The following is a 24,513-nucleotide window of genomic DNA, read 5'->3' as shown; positions in this document are numbered from 1 at the left end:
TGAGAGTTAGACTAGTTTCAAGGGAAAAACTGAAGAGGAGACTTAGTGGAGCCGGGAATAATTTAACCATAGCTAACCGGCACTGCCCGGTGCGCAAAACTGTGCAAATGCGGTTTTAATAGTAGGGAAATGAAAGAGATAGAAATTAGCCCAAAATGGCCAATAAACTACTAACTTCTGGGCTGGAACCACTCCTCCAGGGACAGATAGGTTGCTCAAAGCCCCCCTCTCTCACAGGTGAACAGAGAAATTTTCTTCTATCCAAGTAAGGTATGGGCAACTCAGAAACTAGTATCACAGCCCTGAATTCAGCACTAGCCTAAAAACTGGACTATACTAGCTTAGAAAGGCGGGAAACAAGGAATATTTTTGTTTTTTTGAAAAGATAAGGCAAAAACAGTAAATAATACACTTAAAACAACTTTAAACTACAAATGATCAGAAAAGGCTATCACACTTTAGTGTGTAGCCTACAACAGTTAAACACATTATTTAAACAAAAAACAACTTTTTAAAAGTGCAGGCACTGAAATAAGTACAATATGTGAAAATGAGAAGTTATGTACCTACCATAACGTTCCATGTTAGTTGTCTTCTCTTGCCTTCTTTCTTGCTTGATGGGTTCGGAGCCGATCCTCGGCTCCGACTCGGCACTTGCTAAGCTTGAGAGTCACTTTTACCAGCTCGAGGCAGCCCCATATCCCATGATGCAAGGCGGTAAGTACCCAGATCTCGTTTGATGACAAAAAGGGCAATAGCACCTAGCATAAAAACTTCCCAAAGGAAGAAAGAAGAGAAAAATCTGCAGGATGGTAGAAGGACTAGCTCTGTAAGGTCTTCAGAACTATCATTCTTTGTAGAGAAAGGTCTGTCCAGGCCTGGGTGAAGGAGGGAGGGTTGCAAGAAAGAAGGCGAGAGAAGACAACTAACATGGAACGTTATGGTAGGTACATAACTTCTCAATGTTAAGTTGTCAATCTCGCCTTCATTCTTGCTTGATGGGACCGCGTCCCTAGCACCTCTATCCTGGGTGGCTCAATGGAACAGACTCTTGAGAACTGTAGAACCAAAACTGGCTCTGTCCCTGGAGGCCAAATCCAATTTGTAATGGGAAACAAAGGTATGAGGAGTGGCCCAAGTGGCCGCTGCACAAATAGTGTCTAAAGGAAGTCTAGCCTGAAATGCTGTAGAAGTAGCTAAGCTTCTGGTTGAATGTGCTTTAGGTTTTGAGCACAGCTGTTTTCCCCTGAGCCGACAGATTTCGGAGATGACAGAAGAAAGCCATCTAGACAAGGTCACTTTTGAGACAGGAAGGCCTTTCTTATTATCAGCATAGGAAACAAAGAGTTGATCGGATTTCCTGAATTGTTTTGTCCTGTCCAAATAATATCTGAGTTGGCGGTGGACATCAAGATAATGTAGTTTTTGTTCCGATCTGTTTGAATAGTTTGGAAAAAATACAGGGAGATCAATGGCTTGATTCAAATTAGTCTTTGAGGCAACCTTAGGCAAAAAGGTCGGGTTAGTTCTCAATGATACTCTGTCTTTGTGGAAGACCAAATAGGGGGGGCGAACCGATAAAGCATGAAGTTCAGACACCCTCCTAGCCGATGTAATAGCTACCAGGAATAAGGTTTTCCAAGAAAGAAATTTCAGGGAACAAGAAACAGCTGGCTCGAACGGGGGAAGAATCAAGGATGTCAGCACTAAATTTAGGTCCCATTGAGGAGGAGGAATCCTGACTGGAGGCTTCAGGAGGAAAATTCCTTTCAAGAAGGCTCTACAAAGCCTGTGGGACATAATGTTGTGATCTGCGAACCCGACATGAAAGTTCGAGATAGCAGCCAACTGAACTCTAACTGTGGAAGAAGAGGAGCCCGCATGAAAAATCTCCGCTAAGAAATCCAAAACTGCTTGAACTGGAGCAGTGAAGGGATCAATATTCTTGGCTTTAGCCCAAAAAGAGAAACGTTTCCATTTGCTAGTATAAATCCTCCTGGTAGAGGATTTTAAGGAAGCTACTAGGATGTCTCTAACAGGGTTAGAGATCATAGGAAGCCTGGCTAAGGAAGGAAGTGGAGCAACCATGCTGTGAGGTTGAGAGAAGGGATAGACCGGTGCAGCTGACCTGATTGGTGAATCAGAAGATCTGGTACTGGGTCCAGATGCCACGGCTGCACCAAAAGGTGACGATGGAGGAACGGAAACCAAATTTGTCGAGGCCAATAAGGAGCAATGAGAATCAATTTGGCTCTCAAAACGGTTGCTTTCTGGATAACTTGAGGGATCAGAGGAAAAGGAGGAAAGGCATAAAGAAGTCCCTGGGGCCAATCCTGGGTCAGAGCGTCTCTGGGGGGATGGCCTGGCAGTGGGAAGAGAGAAAAGAAGTCTGGGCATTTGTTGTTTTGGGGAGTAGCAAAAAGATCGCAACATGGGCGACCCCATTCCAGAAAAATCTCTTCCACTATAGACTGCTTGAAAGACCACTCGTGAGGCATGAGAATAGCTCTGCTCAATCTGTCCGCTAAAATGTTGGTTTTCCCAGGGATGTGAGTTGCTACCAGAAACCGATGAGAGGAGATCGCCCATTGCCGAAGTCTGAGCGCTTCTCGACACAAGGGGTAGGACTTGGTTCCGCCCGGTTTGTTGATATACCAAACTACAGACATGTTGTCTGTGTGGACTGCAATTGTCCCTACGGGAAGAAAGTCGTTGAGGGCTTGAAACGTTAAAAGCACTGCTCTCATCTCTAGGACATTTATGTGCAGGTGGTATTCGAAAGGTTGCCACGTCCCATGAACCATCCTGCCCTGATAATGACCCCCCCACCCGATCAGGGAGGCATCCGTGGTGACAGTGGCTACCGGGGATGGGGGTACAAAGTGTCTGCCTTTGTGAATCTGGGGAGAAGTGATCCACCAAGCAAGATGATTCTTGCAAATCTGTGTCACCAGTATTTGGTGACGCATTGGAAGTTGTTGGTAAGACCACTGAGTGAACAACATCCATTGAAGAAGGCGCATGTAGAAGCGAGCCAGGGAAGAAGAGTAATGGCCGCAGCCATGAGGCCTAACACCTTTAGAACCATTCTGGCCTGTACCTTCTTGTTGGCTAGAATGATCCTGACGTGACTTTGAATGTCTGAAATTCTTTGATCTGTAAGGGTAGCTGACATCCGAACAGTGTTTAAGTTTGCGCCTATGAAAGTAATAGACTGGCAGGGCAATAAGGATGATTTTTCAGAGTTGATCGAGATGCCCAATTGAGAACAAAGATTTATTGTGTAATCCCTGGCTTGAACAAGCTGATGCCTGGTGGTGGCTGAAAGGAGCCAGTCGTCGAGATATGGAAACACCTGGAATCCTTGACGTCTCAGGTGAGCCGTGACCACTGCCATACATTTGGTGAACACTCTGGGGGCTGTAGTGAGACCAAAGGGCAGGGCTCTGAACTGGAAATGACTGGACCCCAGCCAAAAGCGGAGAAATCTCCTGGAGCGTCTGTGAATTTTTATGTGATAGTACGCATCCTGAAGATCTATTGAGCACATCCAGTTGTCCTTCTGTAAGAAGGGCAGAATTGACTGAAGAGTGACCATTCGAATCTTGTCTTCCTCACAGACTTGTTGAGTCTGCTGAGATCCAATATTGGTCTCCAGTCTCCCGTCTTTTGGGGACCAAAAGAATCTTGAGTAGATTCCGGCTCTGAATGATCTGTTGTAACTGGCTGAATGGCTCTTTTTTGCAGTAGTTTTAAGACTTCTAACTCTGCAATTTCCCTTAGACCGGGTGGTACATCTGGAAGGGAATTTGAGTGATAGAAAGGACTTCCCTCGAAAGGAATTTTGTAACCCTCGGATATGATCGACTGTACCCATCTGTCTTGAGTGAGGGAACGCCAGGCTTCTGGGTACAGCGATAGTCTTCCCCCGACTGCCTCCAAGGACGGACAGCCGGGCAACATCTCAGGGATGCTGAAAGGGCTTGTCAGAGAGAGACTCTCTGCTTCCCTGGTTTTGTGGACCCCCTCTGCCTCTAGAGCGGCGTCTGTTGTTGTTACCCCCTCTGCCTCTAGGGGTAAACTGACCACGTGAATCCGGCGTGACTCCTTGGGATTTGCGGAACCACATCTTGCCACCCTTCTGCCCTTTGGGGTAAGGTCTAGAAGGGGTGGAAAAACAGACTCCTACGGCAGAAAGAGTTTTGCCATCCTGTTCACACCTGGTCAACGTTTCCTTCACTTGAGGGCCAAACAAAGCTGACCCATCAAAGGGAGAGTTTGTGAAGGACGCCTTAAAGGGATCTGCAAAATTACTGAGCCGCATCCAGGCTTGGCGTCTAAGAGCCACACCTGTACCTGCGGCCCTACTCGCTCCATCAGCAGCATATGATATCAGTCGCATGGAGGAGTTGACAATAGAATTAAGGGTTCCTAGCTGCGAAGCAATTTTTTCTTGAGCCCCTGCAGCTGTAGGATCCTGTACTACTTCACCTAGCTCCTTAAGGATATCCCTCTGGAGTCTGGTGAAGTGACATAGGTAGTTCAGCGAACGCATAGCAAAGGTCGCTGAAGAGAACATCCGCTTACCATACCTATCCATGGTCCTAGAGTCCTTATTAGGAGGATGGACAGGTACGGAAGGATCTGCAAGTTCCTTCTTAGTGGCAGCCGCCACCACCATGGCATCAGCGGGGACACCTTTTGTTTGGAATTGCTTGTCCGACGGGGCAGTAATAAATTTAGAAGGCCTTCTAGGGACTGGCTCTACAGAGTCAGGAGCAGCCCACGCCTTTCGAGCAATAACCTGCATAAGGGGGTCGAAAGGCGGAGACACCCAGGAGGTGGAGGGCCGAGATCCAAATGCCTCTAAGTATACTGACTCATCCTCAGAGGGATTATTGGTGGGCCAGTTTCCCCTCTGTCTAAGGAGTTCTAGGATGTCCGAGAAGGAGACATCCTCAGAGGGGGATCTTGTGGATCCCTCTGACTCATCTAAGTCAGTATCTGAAGTGATAGACTCGGGGGAGTCTACGTGTTTCCTCTTACAGGTCCTCTTCTGCGGAGGATCTCCTGACAAATCAGGAGAATCCTCGGAGGAGGGGGTTCTTCCCAGTGGGGAAACCTGAGGCGGAGGATCTCTGGGTCTGGGAGCAAGAGAAGTGGCAGAGATGTCAACAGGCACCATAGAGGGAGGAGCTAAGGGAACAGACTGCTGGCTGAGTCCAGTGGCCAGCACACTCTTCATCACCTCGGCTCCTCCCAGGGAGGTCCGAGAGAACCCGTTCCGAAGAGCCAGGAACTCTGGGACCCACCGAAAGGGAAGGCTCCGAGGCAGATGTCGGAGCCGAGCTCACCAAGGCCGAGGCTCCAAGGGGAAGAGTGGGGTCGGACAAGGGTCCGATGCCACTCACCCCCTCGGAGGAGACCAGGGAAGCCCGACCACCGAATCCCTCTAAGGAAGGTCTCGAAGAGGAGATAAGAGTAGAGGCTGAAGGAGCAGAAGGAGGTATCTGTCCCTCAGCCGTAGCAGAAACTATTCCTGAAGACTCCAACTCCAAACTCTGGGGTAGAGTCGAAGGAGGAACTGCAATGGGGTGTGGACTAATAGTCGTCTGTTGAGATGGACTATGTAGCATTTGGGCCAGTGCCTGTGATTTTAATAATCTACTGACCACTCTCTCTAAATCATGGTCAGAAAGCCTGGATGACCTTGAAGATCGGCTCCGATGGCTCCGTTCCGAGAGGAGAGGAGAAGCCGGGGCCGAGAGTATTGGCTCCAAGGAAGGGGACCTAGACCTCTTCCTCGAAGGAACCATCGGAGCCGATGAAACTATAGAAGCTGTCGGAGCCGATAACTTCTCGGCACCGACAGATAGCTTCGATGCATCGGCTCCAGCCGGAGCCGATACAGCCATAAATGTAAGGGTGTCGGAGCCGATCGGCGCCGACACCGAAGCCTGAGCCACATGGTGATCGGAACCGATCGGAGCCGACACCGAAGTGGTCGAACCAGAATCGGCACCGATAGCCATCGGTGCCGAAGGTTTGTGTACACCAGAATCGGCTCCAGCCGGAGCCGATCTCGACTCTGAAAGAGTCGGAACCGAGGCCGCAGGCTTGGACACAGAAGCCTGGGCCTTGGAAGACTTAGCAGTCTTAGATGGAGCCGACTTAGCCGGAGAGCCCTCCGGCTTAAGAAGGCCCCTCAAAATCAACTTATTTCTCCTTTCCTGCAGGACTCTCTGTCTAAAAGAATGACAAATCGCACAGGAGTCCTGCAGGTGGAGAGGTCCCAGGCAGTAAAGGCAAGAAGTGTGACCGTCTGTCAGAGACATTTTCTGACAGCACGAGTCACACTTCTTAAAGCCTGAGACCCTTTCCTTAGACATGATGTATTCACACACACAACACCTGTCCAAGAAATTTACAATCCCAAAAGGGAAAAAATAAAATATTATCTCACAAACACACACACACCCTAACAAGGGGGGGGGGGGGTGGGATGGGAGAAGGCCTGACTAAAAAGTTTTAAAAGAGAGGGAAAATTAGTCAGGAAAGGACTAACACTAGTCTAAAACTACAAATATAACAATAACTATAACTTTAAACTGAAAGAGGGGCAAAAGAATTAGTGTATGAATCACTTACCAGGAGCTGGTAAAAGGAGGACCTCATCAGCGAAGCGGCAAACGAGATCTGGGTACTTACCGCCTTGCATCATGGGATATGGGGCTGCCTCGAGCTGGTAAAAGTGACTCTCGAGCTTAGCAAGTGCCGAGTCGGAGCAACCCATCAAGCAAGAATGAAGGCGAGATTGACAACTTAACATAAACAAGCTTTTAAATCACAATAAACTCTGGAAAATCTGTGTTTAGGTGGAAAACAGTTAAGTGTCATCAGTCTGACAAGCCTGATCTGCAAGGGCATGGAACGCATTATCATGGAACTTATAAACAAAGACATTGGCAACCTTCAAACACTGGACCCCACCCAGTTTGGGTTTGTGAAGGGCCGATCTTGTCTCCTGAATATGACTGACTTCTTTGAATCAGTCTCCAGAGCTGTGGATGAGGGTAAGGCGGTCCACACAGCCTATCTGGACCTCGCCAAGGCCTTCGACACCATCCCCCACTCTGGAATCATAGATAAACTTACTAAGCTGGGCATAAATCCCTCGTCACTCGATGGGTTGCCAATTGGCTTACTGACAGAATCCAAACTGTAAAAGTAGCCGACACCAAATCCAGCTCCAGACAAGTGACAAGTGGGGTACCTCAGGGTTCAGTCCTGGGCCACTCTTGTTTGGCATCTACTTCTCTGAAGTACAGGCTAACACTAAGGGACTCTGGCTAACAAAGTTTACAGATGACTGCAAACTGGGAGCCATTATTGAATCCCCAAATGATGTGGATATTCTACAAAAGGGCCTTACAGAAACAGATGCCTGGTGCCAGAGCCATGGGCTCAAGCTTAATGCCAAGAAATGTATAGTTATCCCCTTTGGAAAAAAACATGTACCCATGAATTACCACACAGGTGGCAGGACACTAAACATCGAAAGTGTGATGACAGACTTAAGGACACAGGTGGACAGTGGTCTCACTTTCGATAACCACATCGCCACAACAGTCAGGAAATCCTTCTATGTGGCACACCTCATCACTAAGGGCTTTTCATCCAGAAAAAGGAGGTCATTGTCCCACTGTACTCATCCCTCATTAGACCCATTATAGAGTATAATGCCCCGTTTGGTATGTACCTCACAAGACATCTGCAACAGCTGGAAAGGCCACAGAAATACCCCACTAAAAGAATCACAGGCCTAAAGCAGATGCCATATGCTGACCGTCTAAAAAACCTCCATACTCTGTGGCATATCGTCTACTCAGAGACAATCTCTTCTTAACATACAAGGCCATGTCAAACCCTGAGCTGTTGAACATGCTCCACTTAAAGAAATCCCAATCCCTCAGAGCCACACGCACCAGGGATCTAAACCTTATCATCACAATGCTGGAGGGATAGGTTCCTGACCCAGAGACTCCCCATACTCTGGAATAGACTGCCCATACATGTCAAGCAGAGCGCCTCATTGGCCCTCTTCAAAAGGAACTTTGATGATTGGATGGGAGATAGGAAATTCACCCCGGAGATCATGTCAGTCGCCCTGCTAGACAGGGGCCCAGAGAAGTAAATATTGTGGGATGAAATATCCAGGGAATTGTTATGGCTAGGCTTGCATAGGCCTTAGAGCTGATAGCCTACAGCAAGAAAATACAGAAAACTGATAATCACTCCAAAGTCTCTCTCCTAAGCTAGAAGGCTTGTATCAGTTTAAGGCTTTCTAGTGCTACCCAGTAGGTTAGTTACAGGAAAGATGGGAAACTAGCGCAGATGTGGTCTTTTAAACGTGAAAGTTGAAAGCGACGGACAAACTGTCCAAATGGTCAATAAACTACAATTTCTGGGCCAAGAACCTTTCCTCTCATGGTAAACAGGCTACCTAGTGCTTACCACTCCCACTGATAAGCTAGAAGGCTTCCCTCCAACACGGAAAGGGTTGGGGGGGGGGGCTCAGAAGCTTACAAAGAGTCCTGGATACAGCAAATCTGTACATGGACTAGACTAGTAACAGGAAAGGCAGGAAAGAAGCGCAAACACAGGCTTTTAAATCAGAAGGTTGAAAGATATGGAAAAGCTTCCCAAACGGCCAATAAATTATAATTTCTGGGCCAGAAACCACTCCTCCTGTGGTAGACAGGTTACCTAGTGCTTAGTACTCCCACTGATAAGCTAGAAGGCTTCTATCCAACACAGAAGGGCTTGAGGGGCTCAGAAGCTTACCAACAGTCCTGGATACAGCAAATCTGTACCTGGATAACACTAGTTATAGGAAAGGCGGGGACCAAATGCAAAACGGGCTTTTAACCAAAAAGTAGAAAGAGATGGAAAAACTGCCCAAACGGCCAATTGACTACAATTTCAGGGCCAAAACCCTCTCTTTCCATGGTAGATAGGCTACCTAGTGCTTACCACTCTCACTGATAAGCTAGAAGGCTTCGCTCCAACACAGAAAGGCTTGGGGGGCTCAGAAGCTTACCAACAGTGCTGGATACAGCAAGTCTGGTTACATGAAAGGCAGGAAACAAGCTTAGAATTTTAATTATTATTTTTTTTTTTTTTTGTTACAGAAAAACAGCTAAAACAGCAGTAATATGATTTAAGCTCTGCAGCTAGCTTTTGCAAAGCTATCATTCCTATAATATTCCTCCTATTCCATAACCTCTCTTTTTTCATATAGCAAACAGAGTTTATTGTTGACACGGGAAAAGAGAACGTATTCAGAAATATTTACATCATTCTTCCAAACTTCCACCAAAAAATTAAAAATATATCACTTATACATCAACCATACTCTATAACTGCTTCTCTCTTACTATCAGTTGTGCCAGCTATTCTCAAAGCAAATTAACATTATCCGTTCAGAAATATTCCAGCCTGTTTCTAACTATTTTTATATCATCATGCTTTAAATCATAAGATACATATACCATTCCGTAATCACCCACAGTTAACTTCTCTCATTCTTCCTTAATTATCACTTTCATGTACACCCATTCATTTCTTCTTTTAAATATATATCACTTAAAAAAACTGTTTGCTATCATAACCTATCACCCAGTCATTTGTTGTACTTACCTCTTACTTTGGCCTAATACCCTCACCCAGCTAAACAAGCAAACTTTATCCATTATATATTTTTATTCCCCTAGCCAATTCTATTCTTATTATATTCACCCATCCCCACCCCACTAATCTGTACTATTTAAGAATGCCTAAGGTAACCAAACCCTTCACAACTAAACTAACTCTTCTAACAACATGTATATTTGTCCTTACCTCAGCTTATATCCTCACCCTCATTGAAAAAACAACCTTTTACCAATTTAATTACTCTCCAAAACAAACTGCTACATTTACCCTTACCCATACACATATTCAAATAAATATCACTTCCAATCCAAGCTACCTGCTACCCAGATACCATAGACTCTCACATATTAAATACTATAAACAGACAGCAAACAAATTAAAATATCTAATAAGCCATCCTTATAACTCTACTCTAAGACTAAAACATCCATCCTTAAAAGATGGTGACATTCACCCTAATCCAGGCCCACATACTGTCAACTTAAGCAATAACACCAACCCCAATTCCACACCACTTGTTAACCTCTCCAAACCCCCCCAATTATTTCCTTATAGGACATCTTAATATACAAAGTATTAATAACAAAACAGCCCACGTTCACACCCTGCTAGATATTTACTCCTTTGACATCCTCTGCCTCACAGAAACTTGGCTAAAATCTCATACCAAAGACAATGAAATAATTCCCCTAGGATATAATATATTAAGACTAAACCATATTAAACGAAAAGGTGGGGGAGTAGCAATCTTATATAAAGATGGGCTACACATCACCTCTTTACCTTATAACCAACCACAGGATAATAATGCTGAAATCCTTATCTCCAAATTTCAAATCAACTCCAGCAAATCAATATATATCATCTGTATCTATCTTCCACCAGGTAACAATACCAATACTATCAAGGACATCCTTAGCTGGATATCCTCTACTTATCCACAAGAAACTATTATACTAGGTGATTTCCACATCGACTGGAAAACTGTAAATGCTGAAAAACCCACTACCCATATTAAGCTTCATGGCTTTAGTCAAACAATTACCTCTACAACCAGAATCAACAAACCAAATAAAAAAGAAACCACCCTAGATTGGATTCTTACTAATAATCTTAAACTAACTTATATAACTGGAACTCTGCCTGATGATGTAAGCGATCACTCATGGACCTACATTATAAGGCAAAAAAATGATATTACTAACCCCCCCCCTTATAGGGTATCACGGACCAACAAACACTTCAACCAAGTAATATTTCAAAATGAACTAAGTGCCTGTGACTGGAAGGCTTTAAAAATCCTTCCACTTGATATGGCTGCTAAACACTTAAACTCCAAATTCTTAAGTATCCTTGTTAGGCATGCTCCTAAACGTTCCATCAGAATGAAAACCAAACCAGCTGCATGGCTCTCTAAGGAAACCAGATAAAAAATGTTACTTAGAAACAAATCATGGGCCAAATGGAGAGCTTCCAAAACTCTCTCTGACCAACAAAACTTTAGGCAGCTTAGAAATATTAAAAAAAAGGCCATACTTGCTGACAAAAAGAACTACTACTGTAACTTACAGGAAATTCACCAAAATAACCCACAGAAATTCTGGTCAGGAATCAATTGTCTCTTACTCCCAGGCCACTCTCGTACTCCATCCCCACTAGGGTCTGATCATAATACCTCCATCCAAACTGCTAATGCTTTCAATACTTTCTTCACTGAGACCATATAGTCACTTGCCAGTCAACTAAACCCAGATAACTCAAAACCTCTTACAACCACTCCTAGCCCTCTTCCAACATTTAAATTGCAACCCATCCCTACAGCTCTCATCCTCAAATTCATCCAAAAGCTTAAGCCTTGCACTCCTTCTGCTGACCAGCTACCATCTGAATACCTGCAAAAAACAGCCAAAGCTATTGCATACCCAATATCCATCCTCATTAATAGAACTATTACAGAGGGGCACATCCCAGAAATCTGGAAAATCTCTCATATCATACCTCTACATAAAGCTGGTAACTCTAAAGATTATTCTAACTATCGGCCTATAGCCCTTTTATCCCCCCTAGAAAAAATTATGGAGAAATGTATTCACCATCAGCTTTTAGACCACTTAACCCAACATAACATTCTTGCTAATTGCCAACATGGCTTTAGGCCATTTCATAGCACCTCCACTGGCCTCTTATCCTTCACAGATTCCATTAATAAAAATCGTAACAGTAATATCCTCTCATCTGCACTCTTTATCCATCTTTCAAAAGCTTTTGACATGGTTAACCACACCCTTCTTACTAACATTCTAGAGTCCCTTTCCCTTGATATTCTGGCTATCCAATGGTTCAAGTCCTACCTTAGCAATAGACAACAAGCAGTTCTTTGAGAGCAGAACCTTTCATCCCTCCTACCAGTCACCCTTGGAGTCCCTCAGTGCTCTATTCTAGGCCCTCTCCTTTTTTCATTATTCATTAATGACCTGCACACAGCAATTCCTCAAGCTACCTGTATACAATATGCAGACGATTCAACAATCATATGCTCAGCTAACTCCCCCTCAGAACTACATTCCTCAACTCAGAAGGTATTCAACATAATTGAGACCTGGTTCTTAAAGCTTTGCCTCCTTCTAAATGCTAAGAAAACAAAGCTCCTACTCTTTGCCTCTACCAGTAAGTCCTCCACAATAGACTTCTCAATTACTTCTAACAGCGGAACCATCATATCTCCAGACTCCACTACTAAACTGCTAGGAATTACTATTGATAATAACCTTAACTTTGACAGCCATATAAATAACACTATAAAATCTGTAAACAAAAAACTTGGCTCCTTATATAGAATCAAACCCTTCCTAACACAATCAGCAAGAACCAAAATTGCTCACTCTCACTTAATCTCAACACTTCTTTATGCCTCACCCATTTTCTCTAACCTAAAAAAAAAATAACCTTAGCAAACTAAATAATTGCTACAATAGTATTGCCCGATTTGCTACTGGCAATCCCTTTAGAACCCATCATTGTCTGAACCTACTGCAACTAGGCTGGCTAGAATTACAAAATCTCCTGCCATATACACAACTCACCATTGCCTACAAGCTATTATACCAACCTAACAATACTCCTATACTATCTAACCTTATCATTCCCTACAAAAACCTTGATTCACTACGCTCCTCTAACAAACTTCGAGCCACCACAACAAAGTCCAACAACAAAGCAGGTGATTCCTTTTTCTCAAACATGTAGGTAAACATTGGAACCACTTACCTATAGAACAGACCTTACTTCCCTCTCTGCCTCTTTTTAAACAAAACCTCAAAAACCATCTGAAAATCCATTGGTTATGCCCCTGCAGTAATCCTGATTAATCCTTTTATTCTATACTTCTCACCGCTCTCTTTCACTTTCCTTCATAAACACTGTAGCTTATCCCTCTAAGGACAGAGCTGTAAATAGTATTTCCTATACTACCTATTGTACTGTTTTTACCTATGTATTGTATAACTTATCGATTTTATCAAACTTTGTCTGACACTGTTTAACAGTTTCATCTTTTATCCTTTATATTGTGTATATATAGTTTTGTATATTCTGTTGTGGTTATATTGGAGCTTTTCTCCTCGGGCCTCTACTGAAAATGGAAATATATCCAGCTAGACTAGCCCGGTTAACAAATGTAAAATAAATAAATAAATAAAATATATTGCTCTAAGACAATGTATGCTAAACCCCCTTCCCATGCCTTCCTGGGAAGTTCCTTCCTTATAATCACTCTTCTTTCCCGCCAATCCACTTTATATGTATCATCCAATAATTCAACCCTTGCTATGTTTTTAATGTTTAGATTTAAAATTCCCTTCATTTTACATCCACCCTTATATACATCATTCCCCATATTCTTTTTATATCCCAGCTGTTTTATGCCCCTGGTCAACAATATTCACCCTCTCTGCCCCCGTCAGTATGCCAAAAGGAACAAAGAGCCATTGGTACCTTCTAGTGAATGTTTCATGTAACGTACTTGGTGTTATTTCCTATTCCATAGAGCACCGTGAGCACTATTACAGCTCTATCACATTTTTTTATCTTTCATAATGGGATAACCACAAATATTCATCCTTCATGTCCACAAATTCTTTCATAATATGAAGGGCCAACAACTCAAACACATGGGAACCACCAATATTAGCTCCTAATTTTACCTAATTACTCCATCCTTTCATATTTTCTTTTGTTATTATCCTGATTCTTACTCAAAGACATCCCACATTATCTCTGACTATTATTATCCATCTTTCTCTTTCATCCCATTATTCATATTTAACGGGCATTATCTACATTCTATATTATGTATATAATTAACAAGTTTCAATAGGTCCTCAACCAATCAATTGTTAACATAACAATTGCCCTAATGCAAATATTAACATCTATCCCCTACACTAAGCGCCCCCAGCTTCAAAAGCAAGCCTTTATTAAACTGTTACACCTGAAGTCAAGCTGTCTACCCAACATAATAACTACTTATTACATTATAAACAGCTTTATGGCAGTCTGTCATTATCACTAATAAAATTTCAACACATATTGCAGGCTTAATAACACAGAGGATTATGATTGGGCCTAAACTGTAACTTGCTTATGATATGTTGAGACATGGATGACAAAAAATTCACCTCAATTGCAAAGATCGAGAAAAAAGAATTACCTGAACATTCCAAAAACAAAGGAAGTGAAAGTTGGGCAAAAAGAAATGTTATTTTTAAAAATGTTTAATAGCAGTACACTCCTCACAGTGATTTCTGAATGTCATACGCGTCTTTGTCTGTAATGTGAGGCATTATACTTGCTCTGCATTATAAAATGAGGATGCAAATGATCAGCAGAGTTTCTACTATTCCTTGTGTGTGTGTAGCATGTCCCTACACAAAGATCACCTCGTACTTAGGGAGCAGCTTTAAGTGACTTCTGTTATTTATTATTCAAGCAGCACAATATTCCTCATTTGGATGTCACATTTGTACAGATGTCGAAGTTACCTTTGTTATTAAACTACTGTACCTGAAAATGTTCTCATACTACAGGACTGCACTTGAGGGCTGGCATCGTGTGAATTTACATGACTGTTCCAAAGAGAAAAGCAGATCAACAAAAATTGATGGTTACAGCTGACTTACTTCTGCAACATATGTCCGGTTTTCTGCAGGTCCTTTACTCCTGGTCTTTGGAGCGCACACAGCAGTCTGGATCATGTCTTCAACAGCTCTGCGGTCTGCATGAACATAGAAGCATACATGTTAAGACATCATATAAGCTCCTACTAATGGAAATGTGCCTGTATTTTAATGACTTACCACTGCTACTGGCAAGTCTCATCCAGGCTTCTGCAGCTTGTGCAGAACTTGGGTCAGTGAATAACCTTTGTAAGATCTGCAAAGGAAAAGACTTTACTTAAAAAGAATGTAGCAACATTTAGTAGGATGTTATACCACCCCTTAATTAAAAAAAACACTGCTGCCACACCCTTTCAAAGTCTATTGAAAGCTAACTCAAGCAACAAATCAGCAGTTTGATTACTGTCACTTGCTAAATGAATGCCTCCACCAAGAGAACATTCTCTGTCATAAACTGACTATACTGTGATGTAATTTCCTCCAGCTTTAAACATTTAGCATTTAAAGAATGGTATTTTATTTCAGTTCAGAGCTCATGCATCTTATTTTTTAATTAAAATGACTTATAAATCTTAACACACACACACACACACACACGTATATATATATATATATATATATATATATATATATATATATATATATATATTATATTTATGTATATTCCACATGGGTATATTTGGTTGGGCAAACAAGGCTGAAGTGAAATTCAGCTGTACAGATATTTGGCTGTCACAAATTCACTTCAGGCACAGAGAATCACACATTTCAGTGTCAGATCTGACTGGATAAGGTTTGAAGGGTAATACAATTCTTTTTTGAGGCTGCTGATAGAATTTTTTCAAGTAAAATTCCTTTTTCTAGTTATATTTCCACCCTTTGGGAAGATGAAATGTGATGTTTTCATTGCTCAGTGTACAGTTTTGTTAATGCTGGCTTTGGTCATGTTTATATGACTGTAAAGTTTAGTAGGAATTCAGCCAGATGCCAAGGTAATGGAAGTGGTCAGGTGCTCAATGGATTGTACATTGTTGTGTAGTATTTTCCAGGTGGGGAGAACTGATGATATTTTTTTATACCAAAGACCATTTTTATGTTTATTTAAGTTGAATAGGAGTTCTGCTATGTTATTGAAGTTGCATTGTTAGATGCTTAAGTTCACTCGTGTCAATTGTAATTACATAGTTTTATGTAATTTATGACTGTAAAGTTTAGTAGGAATTCAGCCAGATGCCAAGGTAATGAAAGTGGTCAGGTGCTCAATGGATTGTACGTTGTTGTGTAGTATTTTCCAGGTGGGGAGACCTGATGATATTTTTTTATACCAAAGACCATTTTTATGTTTATTTAAGTTGAATAGGAGTTCTGCTATGTTATTGAAGTTGCATTGTTAGATGCTTAAGTTCACTCGTGTCAATTGTAATTACATAGTTTTATGTAATTTATGACTGTAAAGTTTAGTAGGAATTCAGCCAGATGCCAAGGTAATGAAAGTGGTCAGGTGCTCAATGGATTGTACGTTGTTGTGTAGTATTTTCCAGGTGGGGAGACCTGATGATATTTTTTTATACCAAAGACCATTTTTATGTTTATTTAAGTTGAATAGGAGTTCTGCTATGTTATTGAAGTTGCATTGTTAGATGCTTAAGTTCACTCGTGTCAATTGTAATTACATAGTTTTATATGCTAGTTATTAACAGCCTGAGTGGGTGCTAATCAATGGCATAAGAAAAGCATGCATCTCTGCACAGTCTGAGCAGTAAAATCTGAAAGAATGTGTAGGACTTATTATGTATCAAAACCTACACTGAAACGTTGAAGAAAAGTATGTTTCTTAAAAATGTATGTGCAAGACAAACAGCATCTATTAAAATATTGAACATATATTTTATGCATAAAGATTTACTTTTCATATAAGGATGTCACTCTAACATGTTTGGATGGTCACAATAATGAACATTAAAAAAATAACAGTATTACAGTCCACTCCAAGTACCACAGATGGTATTGACTTAAGTACTTGCTCTATACATATGTGATATAGAATGAATATGTACAAAAAGAGAAACGGCTTCAGGTAAAATCCAGGTGCACAAAACCAGAACTATAAATAACCAAAAATACACCGAGGTACCACACAATAGCGTCTTTAATTACACAAAAAATAAGAACAGTGGTGAGCGCTTTCGCAAAACTAATTGCTTCATCAGACAAGAAAATAAAACACTCCATTGCTTATATACAGATGGAACCATTGACTCAATCACTGATGTCATAGGTCAATTAAGGCATTAAAGCTACATAAAACTTATAAATGTATAAATGTAGAAAAGGCTACATATAGAGAAAACTGCATATAAAAGACACATATAAAATACTGCATGTAAAAGAATATAAAAACTGCATACAAAAACTATATACAAAACTCTTGGTAAAAGACCTAAGTAATGTGCATAGATATAAACTCCATAAATACTGTAGCTATGAAAAAATAAAAGGATAAAAATCTAGATCTAGTCATAAAATCTATCTACAATATGTATGTATAACTAAAAATAGTCTATGTCTCTAAAATGTGAATAAATATAAATAAAGTGTGATGGGTGTATGAGGTACCTAAAATTAAACATGTTTGAGGCGTCTTGCTTTCAAGAAAGGAACCAGGGAAGTAGAGCCATTAAGGCCTGGATATTTATCTGCATTCAATTTAATGATCCATCTCTGTTCACAGCTTTCAGTAAAATTTTCTATATCCCTCCTCTAATGTTTTTGTGTATGCGCTGTAGCACAAAGAACTTAAAAGAATGTGAATTATCTGTATTAATAATATGCTGGGCGAGTGCATTAGTGGGTTTCTTATTTTTGACATCACGAAGATGTTCTAGAATTCTGTCTTTAAGAAATCTATTCGTTTTACCTACATAAAACACTGGACATTTCTGACAGAAACAATAATAGACAACATCAGTGCTCTTGCAATCAGCATAAGTATTAAGTTGTAACTGAAAATGCTTGGTGGGGTGGACATAGGTATTTATACTGTAAATATAGGGGAAGGCACTGCATGACCTGCAAGGAAAAGTGCCCTGACGTGAAGAAGGGATGCCTTTCTTAGGCACATCCTTGTTACATAACTGCTTCTTGAGTGACATATTGTTCTTGAAACTGAATAGTAGATCTTTACAGGTAATAACCTGCAACTGTGGTACCTCTTGTAATAGGTACCAATGTTTCTTAATTATGTCAACATATTGGTTGACGTCACTCGCAAACTGTAACACTACTCTAAATTCATTATGTGGCCTACAGTTTATGTTAGATGGATTATTACATGGAACTACCTCGTTGTTGTTAAAATAAGGTCTACATTTAGTTGATCTCATATGCCATGCATCAGATATAATTTTATCAATTTCATCAGGTTGGTATCCTCCAGCTATAAACTCAAATTTTAAATTATTTAATGCTAGTAATGCATCCTCATCATCATCATGTAATCTTAATGTCCTATAAACTTGCCCTTTTAATACATTTCTCGGGATGTGCCTGGGATGCATACTAGTTTTGTGTAGGTATGTGTTCTTTCTGGTTGGTTTGTGGAAGATGCTACTCTTGAAGCAGTTAAATTCAGCTTTAGCTAGATGTACATCAAGAAAATCAATCTCAGCTGCAGATAGCCGGTATGTGAATTTTAAAAAGTCAGTGGTGGTATGCAGATAATCAACAAAGGATGCAAAATCTAAACCATTGCCATTCCATAAAATAAAAAACATCATCCACAAAACGTACACACCATAACACTTTTTTTTAAAAATATTTTTATTCATTTCCAAAAACAAGAAAACATGAATGCAGGTTACTTATGACAATGAAGTATTTACAAATTATTTAAAAAGGTAGGCTAAAACCTCTAAACAGATATCAAACATTAAAACCAAAATAAAATATTTACAAGGGTGTCTATTGTTGACATATAATTGACTTTCTATACAATTGTTTCCTGATTATAATCTGCTGCAGTCATTATTCTCCAGTATTTCAGTTACTTTTTTCCATGCTACGTATAATGATGTAGTTCTTTCAGTTCTTCCTTTAATAGTGTTCATTTCCAATTGCGATACTGCTGACACCATATTCATGAATTGCTTAAAGTTGGAGAAGCTTTGGATTTCCAGTTTGATGCAATGTTCTTCCTTGAAATAGCTAGGAGAGTCCATAAGATTGCATATTTTGTTCTTGGCACACAGTCGGGTACAGGTGCATTAAACAAAATAATAGAATTGGAAATCTGGAATTTATCATTGAATACCATTTGCAGAAAATAATTTATTTTATCCCAATATGGTTTAATCAAATGGCATTCGTAGAACATATGTTGCCAGTCTGCTTTTATTGATAAATCACATCTCCAGCAGCCAATATTTTTCTTAAACATAAGTTCCATTTTATGAGGGGTTACATAAGATCTGTGTATGAATTGCCATGTAAAAAGTCTCCAATGTAATGAAAGTGATGTCTGCTTTGGAGAGAGAAGAATTAGTTTTTATCTCTGTCATTTGGCACATGTCCATTAACTGATCTATAATAATTCCATATTTTGTCATTATTATGCATTTTTATTTTTTTGTTTGTTTTATAAACAGATGATAAGTATCCCTTTCCAGTAATGGGTTGATTCATTAGTAATATTATATGTTCTATAAGGTTAGGAACATTTTGTCTTATTGATGGTTGCATTGTTTCTTGTTTGCTTAATATATACTGTCTTAATTCTTGTACATGTAACCATGAACTATCTTCCATATTTAATTTCTGTTTAATCTGGTCTATTGTCAGAGGTTTTCCAGAGTTTAGCAATTGATGCCAATATATTAATCCCTTTTCTTTAAGCATGTTGACTACTTCCACATTAAATGTTATTATATTACCTTGTGTGTACGCTACTGGATATAAAAGAAATGACCATGCTTTAATATCAGGATTGCTATTAATAAGATTTTGGAAAATTTTTAATGTATAAGTAATGTATTTAGAGCTTATATTTTTATTCTTATGTGTCATCATATATTCCTTCATCAGCCATAGAAAATTGTTTGGTATGAAATCTGTATACTTATTTGCTACTACAAATCCTGATTTTAACCAGATTCTCTCATGCACTAGCTTCCATTTTGATGTATATTTTGTATTTAGCCATAATGATATTGTTTTAATAATGGATGAATGCAAATATATTTCTATGTCTGGTAAACCTATGCCACCTATATCCCAATCATCTAGATGATACTTCATAGCTATCCTTGTTTTTTTTGGATACCATAGGAATCTTACCATTAAACCATTTAATTGTTTTAGGTGTGATTTAGCTGGTGGCAAAGAACAAGCTTGTATGACATAAAGAACTTTTGGAAATATGATCATTTTAATTATATAAAGCCTTTCTTCCATTGAAAAGAAGAATTTATTCCATCTTTGTATTAGATTTTTAATATTATTTAAGGTCTCTTTATAATTTGTTTCAATTGTAGTATCTAGGTTGTTAGTTATTATAATTCCCAAGTATTTAATTATATTATCGGTGGAGATATATTTATGATATTTTTTATTTAGATCTTTTTTATTAGTATTTATAAGCAATACATTTGTTTTGTTCTTATTAAATTTAAGACTTGAAAAGTTTTGAAAGTTTTGAATTGAGTCCCATAATGCTTTTAAACTGCTATTATTATTTTTTAAGGTAATTAAAATATCATCAGCAAAAAGTTGAATTTTAAGCTCTAGGCTGTTGTCTAGTTGTATTCCTTCAATATTTTTATCCATACGTATATTATTTGCTAAGGGTTCAATGACTAGCGCAAACAATAATGGAGAAAGAGGGCAGCCTTGTTTTGTGCCCTTAGTTATTTTAATAGATTTAGATACACAAGATCCCAGTTTTATATAAGCCAATGATTTTTCATATAATGATTTTATTAACAAAGTGAAGTTGTTTTAGAAGCCATATTCTTCTAAAACTAACCACAGATAATCCCAGTTCACTGAATCAAATGCGCTATTTATGTCTAAGCTAATAACATTCATTTTGTTTTTTGTGACATTTATATAATCAATTAAGGAAAGAATTCTTTTAATGTTGTCATAAGTGTTCCTATCTTTTATAAAACCTGCTTGATCCTCCTCTATCAAAAGTGGTAGTAATTGTTTTATTCGAGCAGCATGTATTGCCATAAAAATTTTATAACCTATATTAAGAAGTGAAATGGGTCTGTATGATGAACATTCACTGGGATCTTTATTTTGTTTCAGAATTGGTGATATTAATGTGTACTTCCAAGAAGGAGGAATGTCTTTACCATTTTTAACTGATGTAAAGACATTCAATAACAACAGCAAAGCCTCACTTGATAGTAATTTAAACATTTCTGGGGTGATATTATCTATACCTGGAGCTTTGTTTAATTTTAGCTTATTTACTTCAGCTTTAAGTTCTGTCATTGTTATTTGTTTATCTATTAGTTGTACCTGCTCCTCTAATAACCTAACTTTAACATTGTTTTTGAGAAAAGCTTTCAATGCTGAATGTGTTTCTGTTTTCTCATTTTGATTATTAAGTTTATGAAAAAATAGCCTAAAAGCTTCTAGTATTCCTTCTAAATCAGATACTTTCTTTTTGGTTTCTATATTATGTATTTCCTTGATTTGATTTGTTTTAATAATCTTTTTAGTCCTATTTGCTATTCTTCGTTGGTTTTAGGGTTCATTGAATAGTAACATAGTTTAATTTTTCTAAGTTGATCATTGTTTTGTGGTGTAGCGTCTCTGAGTATTTTTTATTAGTATCTTCTAGTTCTTTTATTAAGTTGGTGTTTCCATTTTGAATATCAAGCTTTAAATTATCTACTTTTGACTGTAATTCCATTAATTCCTTATTCCACTGTTTTTGTTTATTTTTATACCATCCCACCGCTCTTCCATATAGGTATGCTTTCAATACATCCCATATATATATTTCAGATACATCTTTTGTAAGATTGATATCTAGGAATGTTTGTGTCTCTTTAATATAAAATTCCTTAAAATCTTTGAGATTTGTTATGTAAGATGGTATTCTTGTTACTGATATCCTTCTCTTGAAACATAAGTCTATCTCAAACGTTATGGTGTTATGGTCCGAAAATGGACATGAAATTGTCTTGACTTTATTTAATTTAGAGGTTAAATCCTTTGTTATGTACACTCTATCTATTCTAGAGTATGTATTATGTCTATGGGAAAAATGTGTAAAGAATAGTGAATCTGGGATAGCATACTCATTTATGTCAACTATGTTAAAAGTTTCAACAAACTCAGATAACAACTTTGTTAAAGGTGATCTCTTGTCAGTGTGTCAGTTTCTTTTATAATGCAATAATTGAAATCTCCAGCTATGATTAAATTGCCTTTGGTATATTGTACAATGTCTTCTAAGTGTTGTTTGGCCACTCTAACACCTAGTCCTGGTATCCAATAAATATTCACTAATGTATATATCATTTCACTGATAGATATTGTCACTAGACAAAACATTCCTGAGTTGTCATGGAACGTGTTTATGATTTTAGGCATTAAAGTAGTGTTTTTCCACAAAATTGCTACTCCCCTTCGCTTCTGATTATAGATGGAACTTACTAGTATTGTATAATTTTTATTGTTTATTTTATTTATGTCTTCCTGTGTAAGGTGTGTTTCCTGTAAAAATACTAGTTGCGCTTCACATAGCTTTAAATATCTATAAAGACTTCCCTTTTGCAGCTATTTAAACCATTTACATTAAGAGATCTACATTTTGAAACTGGATTTATATTAGCTTTGCTTTTATCCATATTCATATACTCGTAACAGTGTGCAGATGTGTGTACATGAAGAGAATGACTTGTTCTTTCTTCTTCCAACAGTATTACAATAGATTATAGACACCCAATAAAAGTAAATTACAAGATCATAACTGAGAACAATATAAGATAAACAACCACCAAACCCCTCCATGAGAAAAAACATCTCATCCTTGAATGATCTAATCATTCAAGTGATCTCTCTAAGTCTGCATTTCAGCATCCTCCCCCGGCCCTGCCATATGGTAGTTTTATAATGAAAAGTATCTTATATATCTTTTAAGTATACATGTATCTGTCTTTACAGATTACTTAAATACAGTCTTTATCTATTTTTAATATTTTATAAAACACTAAGGCAACACAACTATACATAGATTTAATACTTAACTATTTGGTTTTGTTTAAATTGTAAAGGAAAATCTTTTATTTTAATATATCTTTTGTGTAGCAATAACGGTTATGCTTCTTAAAATTAATATGCTTGCTGTCTATCTCCCTTATAGTGTGAGTGGCATTCATAGGTATCAAATTTATTGTAATGGTCTACCTACATATACATATATATACATATACATACATACACATACACACACATATATATATATATATATATATATATATATATATATATATATATATACACACATACATACATACACACATATATGCATACATACATACAAAAAAAATGTTAAGCATTATATGCATCAGTTAACCATGCCACAAGTTCATTAAATCAGAAAGTAGCCATAACAATGAATATAACGTTACATTTGTATTGTCATTTATCAGTAATCTTATATTTTCTTTTAATTCAAAAAGTCATATTTTAGTGGTATGAATGCTACTAATTTGTTTTTGGCATTGGTATTATATAGTTTAAGACTATATTTCTTAGCAATTCCTATATATTTATTAGTGTCACTGGCATATTTCATCGCTAGTGTACCACATATGTCATATGTCAAATAGCAACTCATACTCCTTATGATATTACAGGATTTATTTGCAGCATTTTAACTGTAAGGTTGGAAAATATTAGGAGCAAAGTAGGCTTTAAATATGCTATAACACAATTGTTTGGTACTTATTATTGTCAACTCTTCTACATACACAGGAAAAGATAACCTTATATGACCATCAACCATTTTCCTTCATTTTTCTCTTCATCCTTCTATTCTCCATTTTTAATAAATATTTGTTTCTATTGTGGCTTCTTTGAATTTAGTGAGGGTACTCCATATCATATTATAGATAATATACAACGTTCAAACAGAGAACATGCCCAATATAGAGACATATTCTCAACTCAAGTGGTCCACACCATATATTTATAACACTGCAGTCAGAAATATACTAATGAATATGCAATAACTAGCAGCTTTGCAGCATGTGTGTGTCTCTAACAAGTACATACCTATAGGATATTAAACAGAATAGATAGCACGCTCTTGTTTCATAATTAACAAATGCACACAGCCTGGTATTTACTTTCATAGACAGAAATTAGACCTGTTACTTATATGCATATCAGGTACCAACAGCAATATGTTAGTAAATGCCTATGCTATTCAAATCATATTTTAATGCTGATTGATATGAGATGTAGCTGACAATGGCTTTAGCGTTTGTGATGTTATATAATATATATTCAGTATTATAAGTAAAAGTATGTTGCATATCTATTTGCAATCTAAGGTTCAAGGCTGATCAATATAGACATACGAGACAATCTCTTTAGCCTTGGTTAT

At 38.5% G+C, this 24,513-nt stretch overlaps 1 protein-coding gene across 2 annotated transcripts in view; it reads right to left on the bottom strand.

Moving 5' to 3' along the window:
- LOC122794087 overlaps positions 1–24,513 on the bottom strand; it is a 307,770-nt gene that overhangs the window by 39,895 nt on the left and 243,362 nt on the right. For both annotated transcript variants that reach the window (XM_044062229.1, XM_044062230.1), the window contains exons 4-5: positions 15,069–15,144; positions 14,892–14,986 (exon numbers count right to left, since the gene is read on the bottom strand). In XM_044062229.1, coding sequence (XP_043918164.1) covers positions 14,892–14,986; positions 15,069–15,144 — 171 coding nt within the window. The remainder of the gene's footprint in view (positions 1–14,891; positions 14,987–15,068; positions 15,145–24,513) is intronic.

This window comes from Protopterus annectens, chromosome 2.part1 (genome assembly GCF_019279795.1).
Source record: "Protopterus annectens isolate FY-2018-M chromosome 2.part1, PAN1.0, whole genome shotgun sequence".
NCBI lineage: Eukaryota > Metazoa > Chordata > Ceratodontiformes > Protopteridae > Protopterus > Protopterus annectens.
Note: the sequence above shows the minus strand (reverse complement) of the source record. Positions and strands in the feature narration are given on the sequence as shown.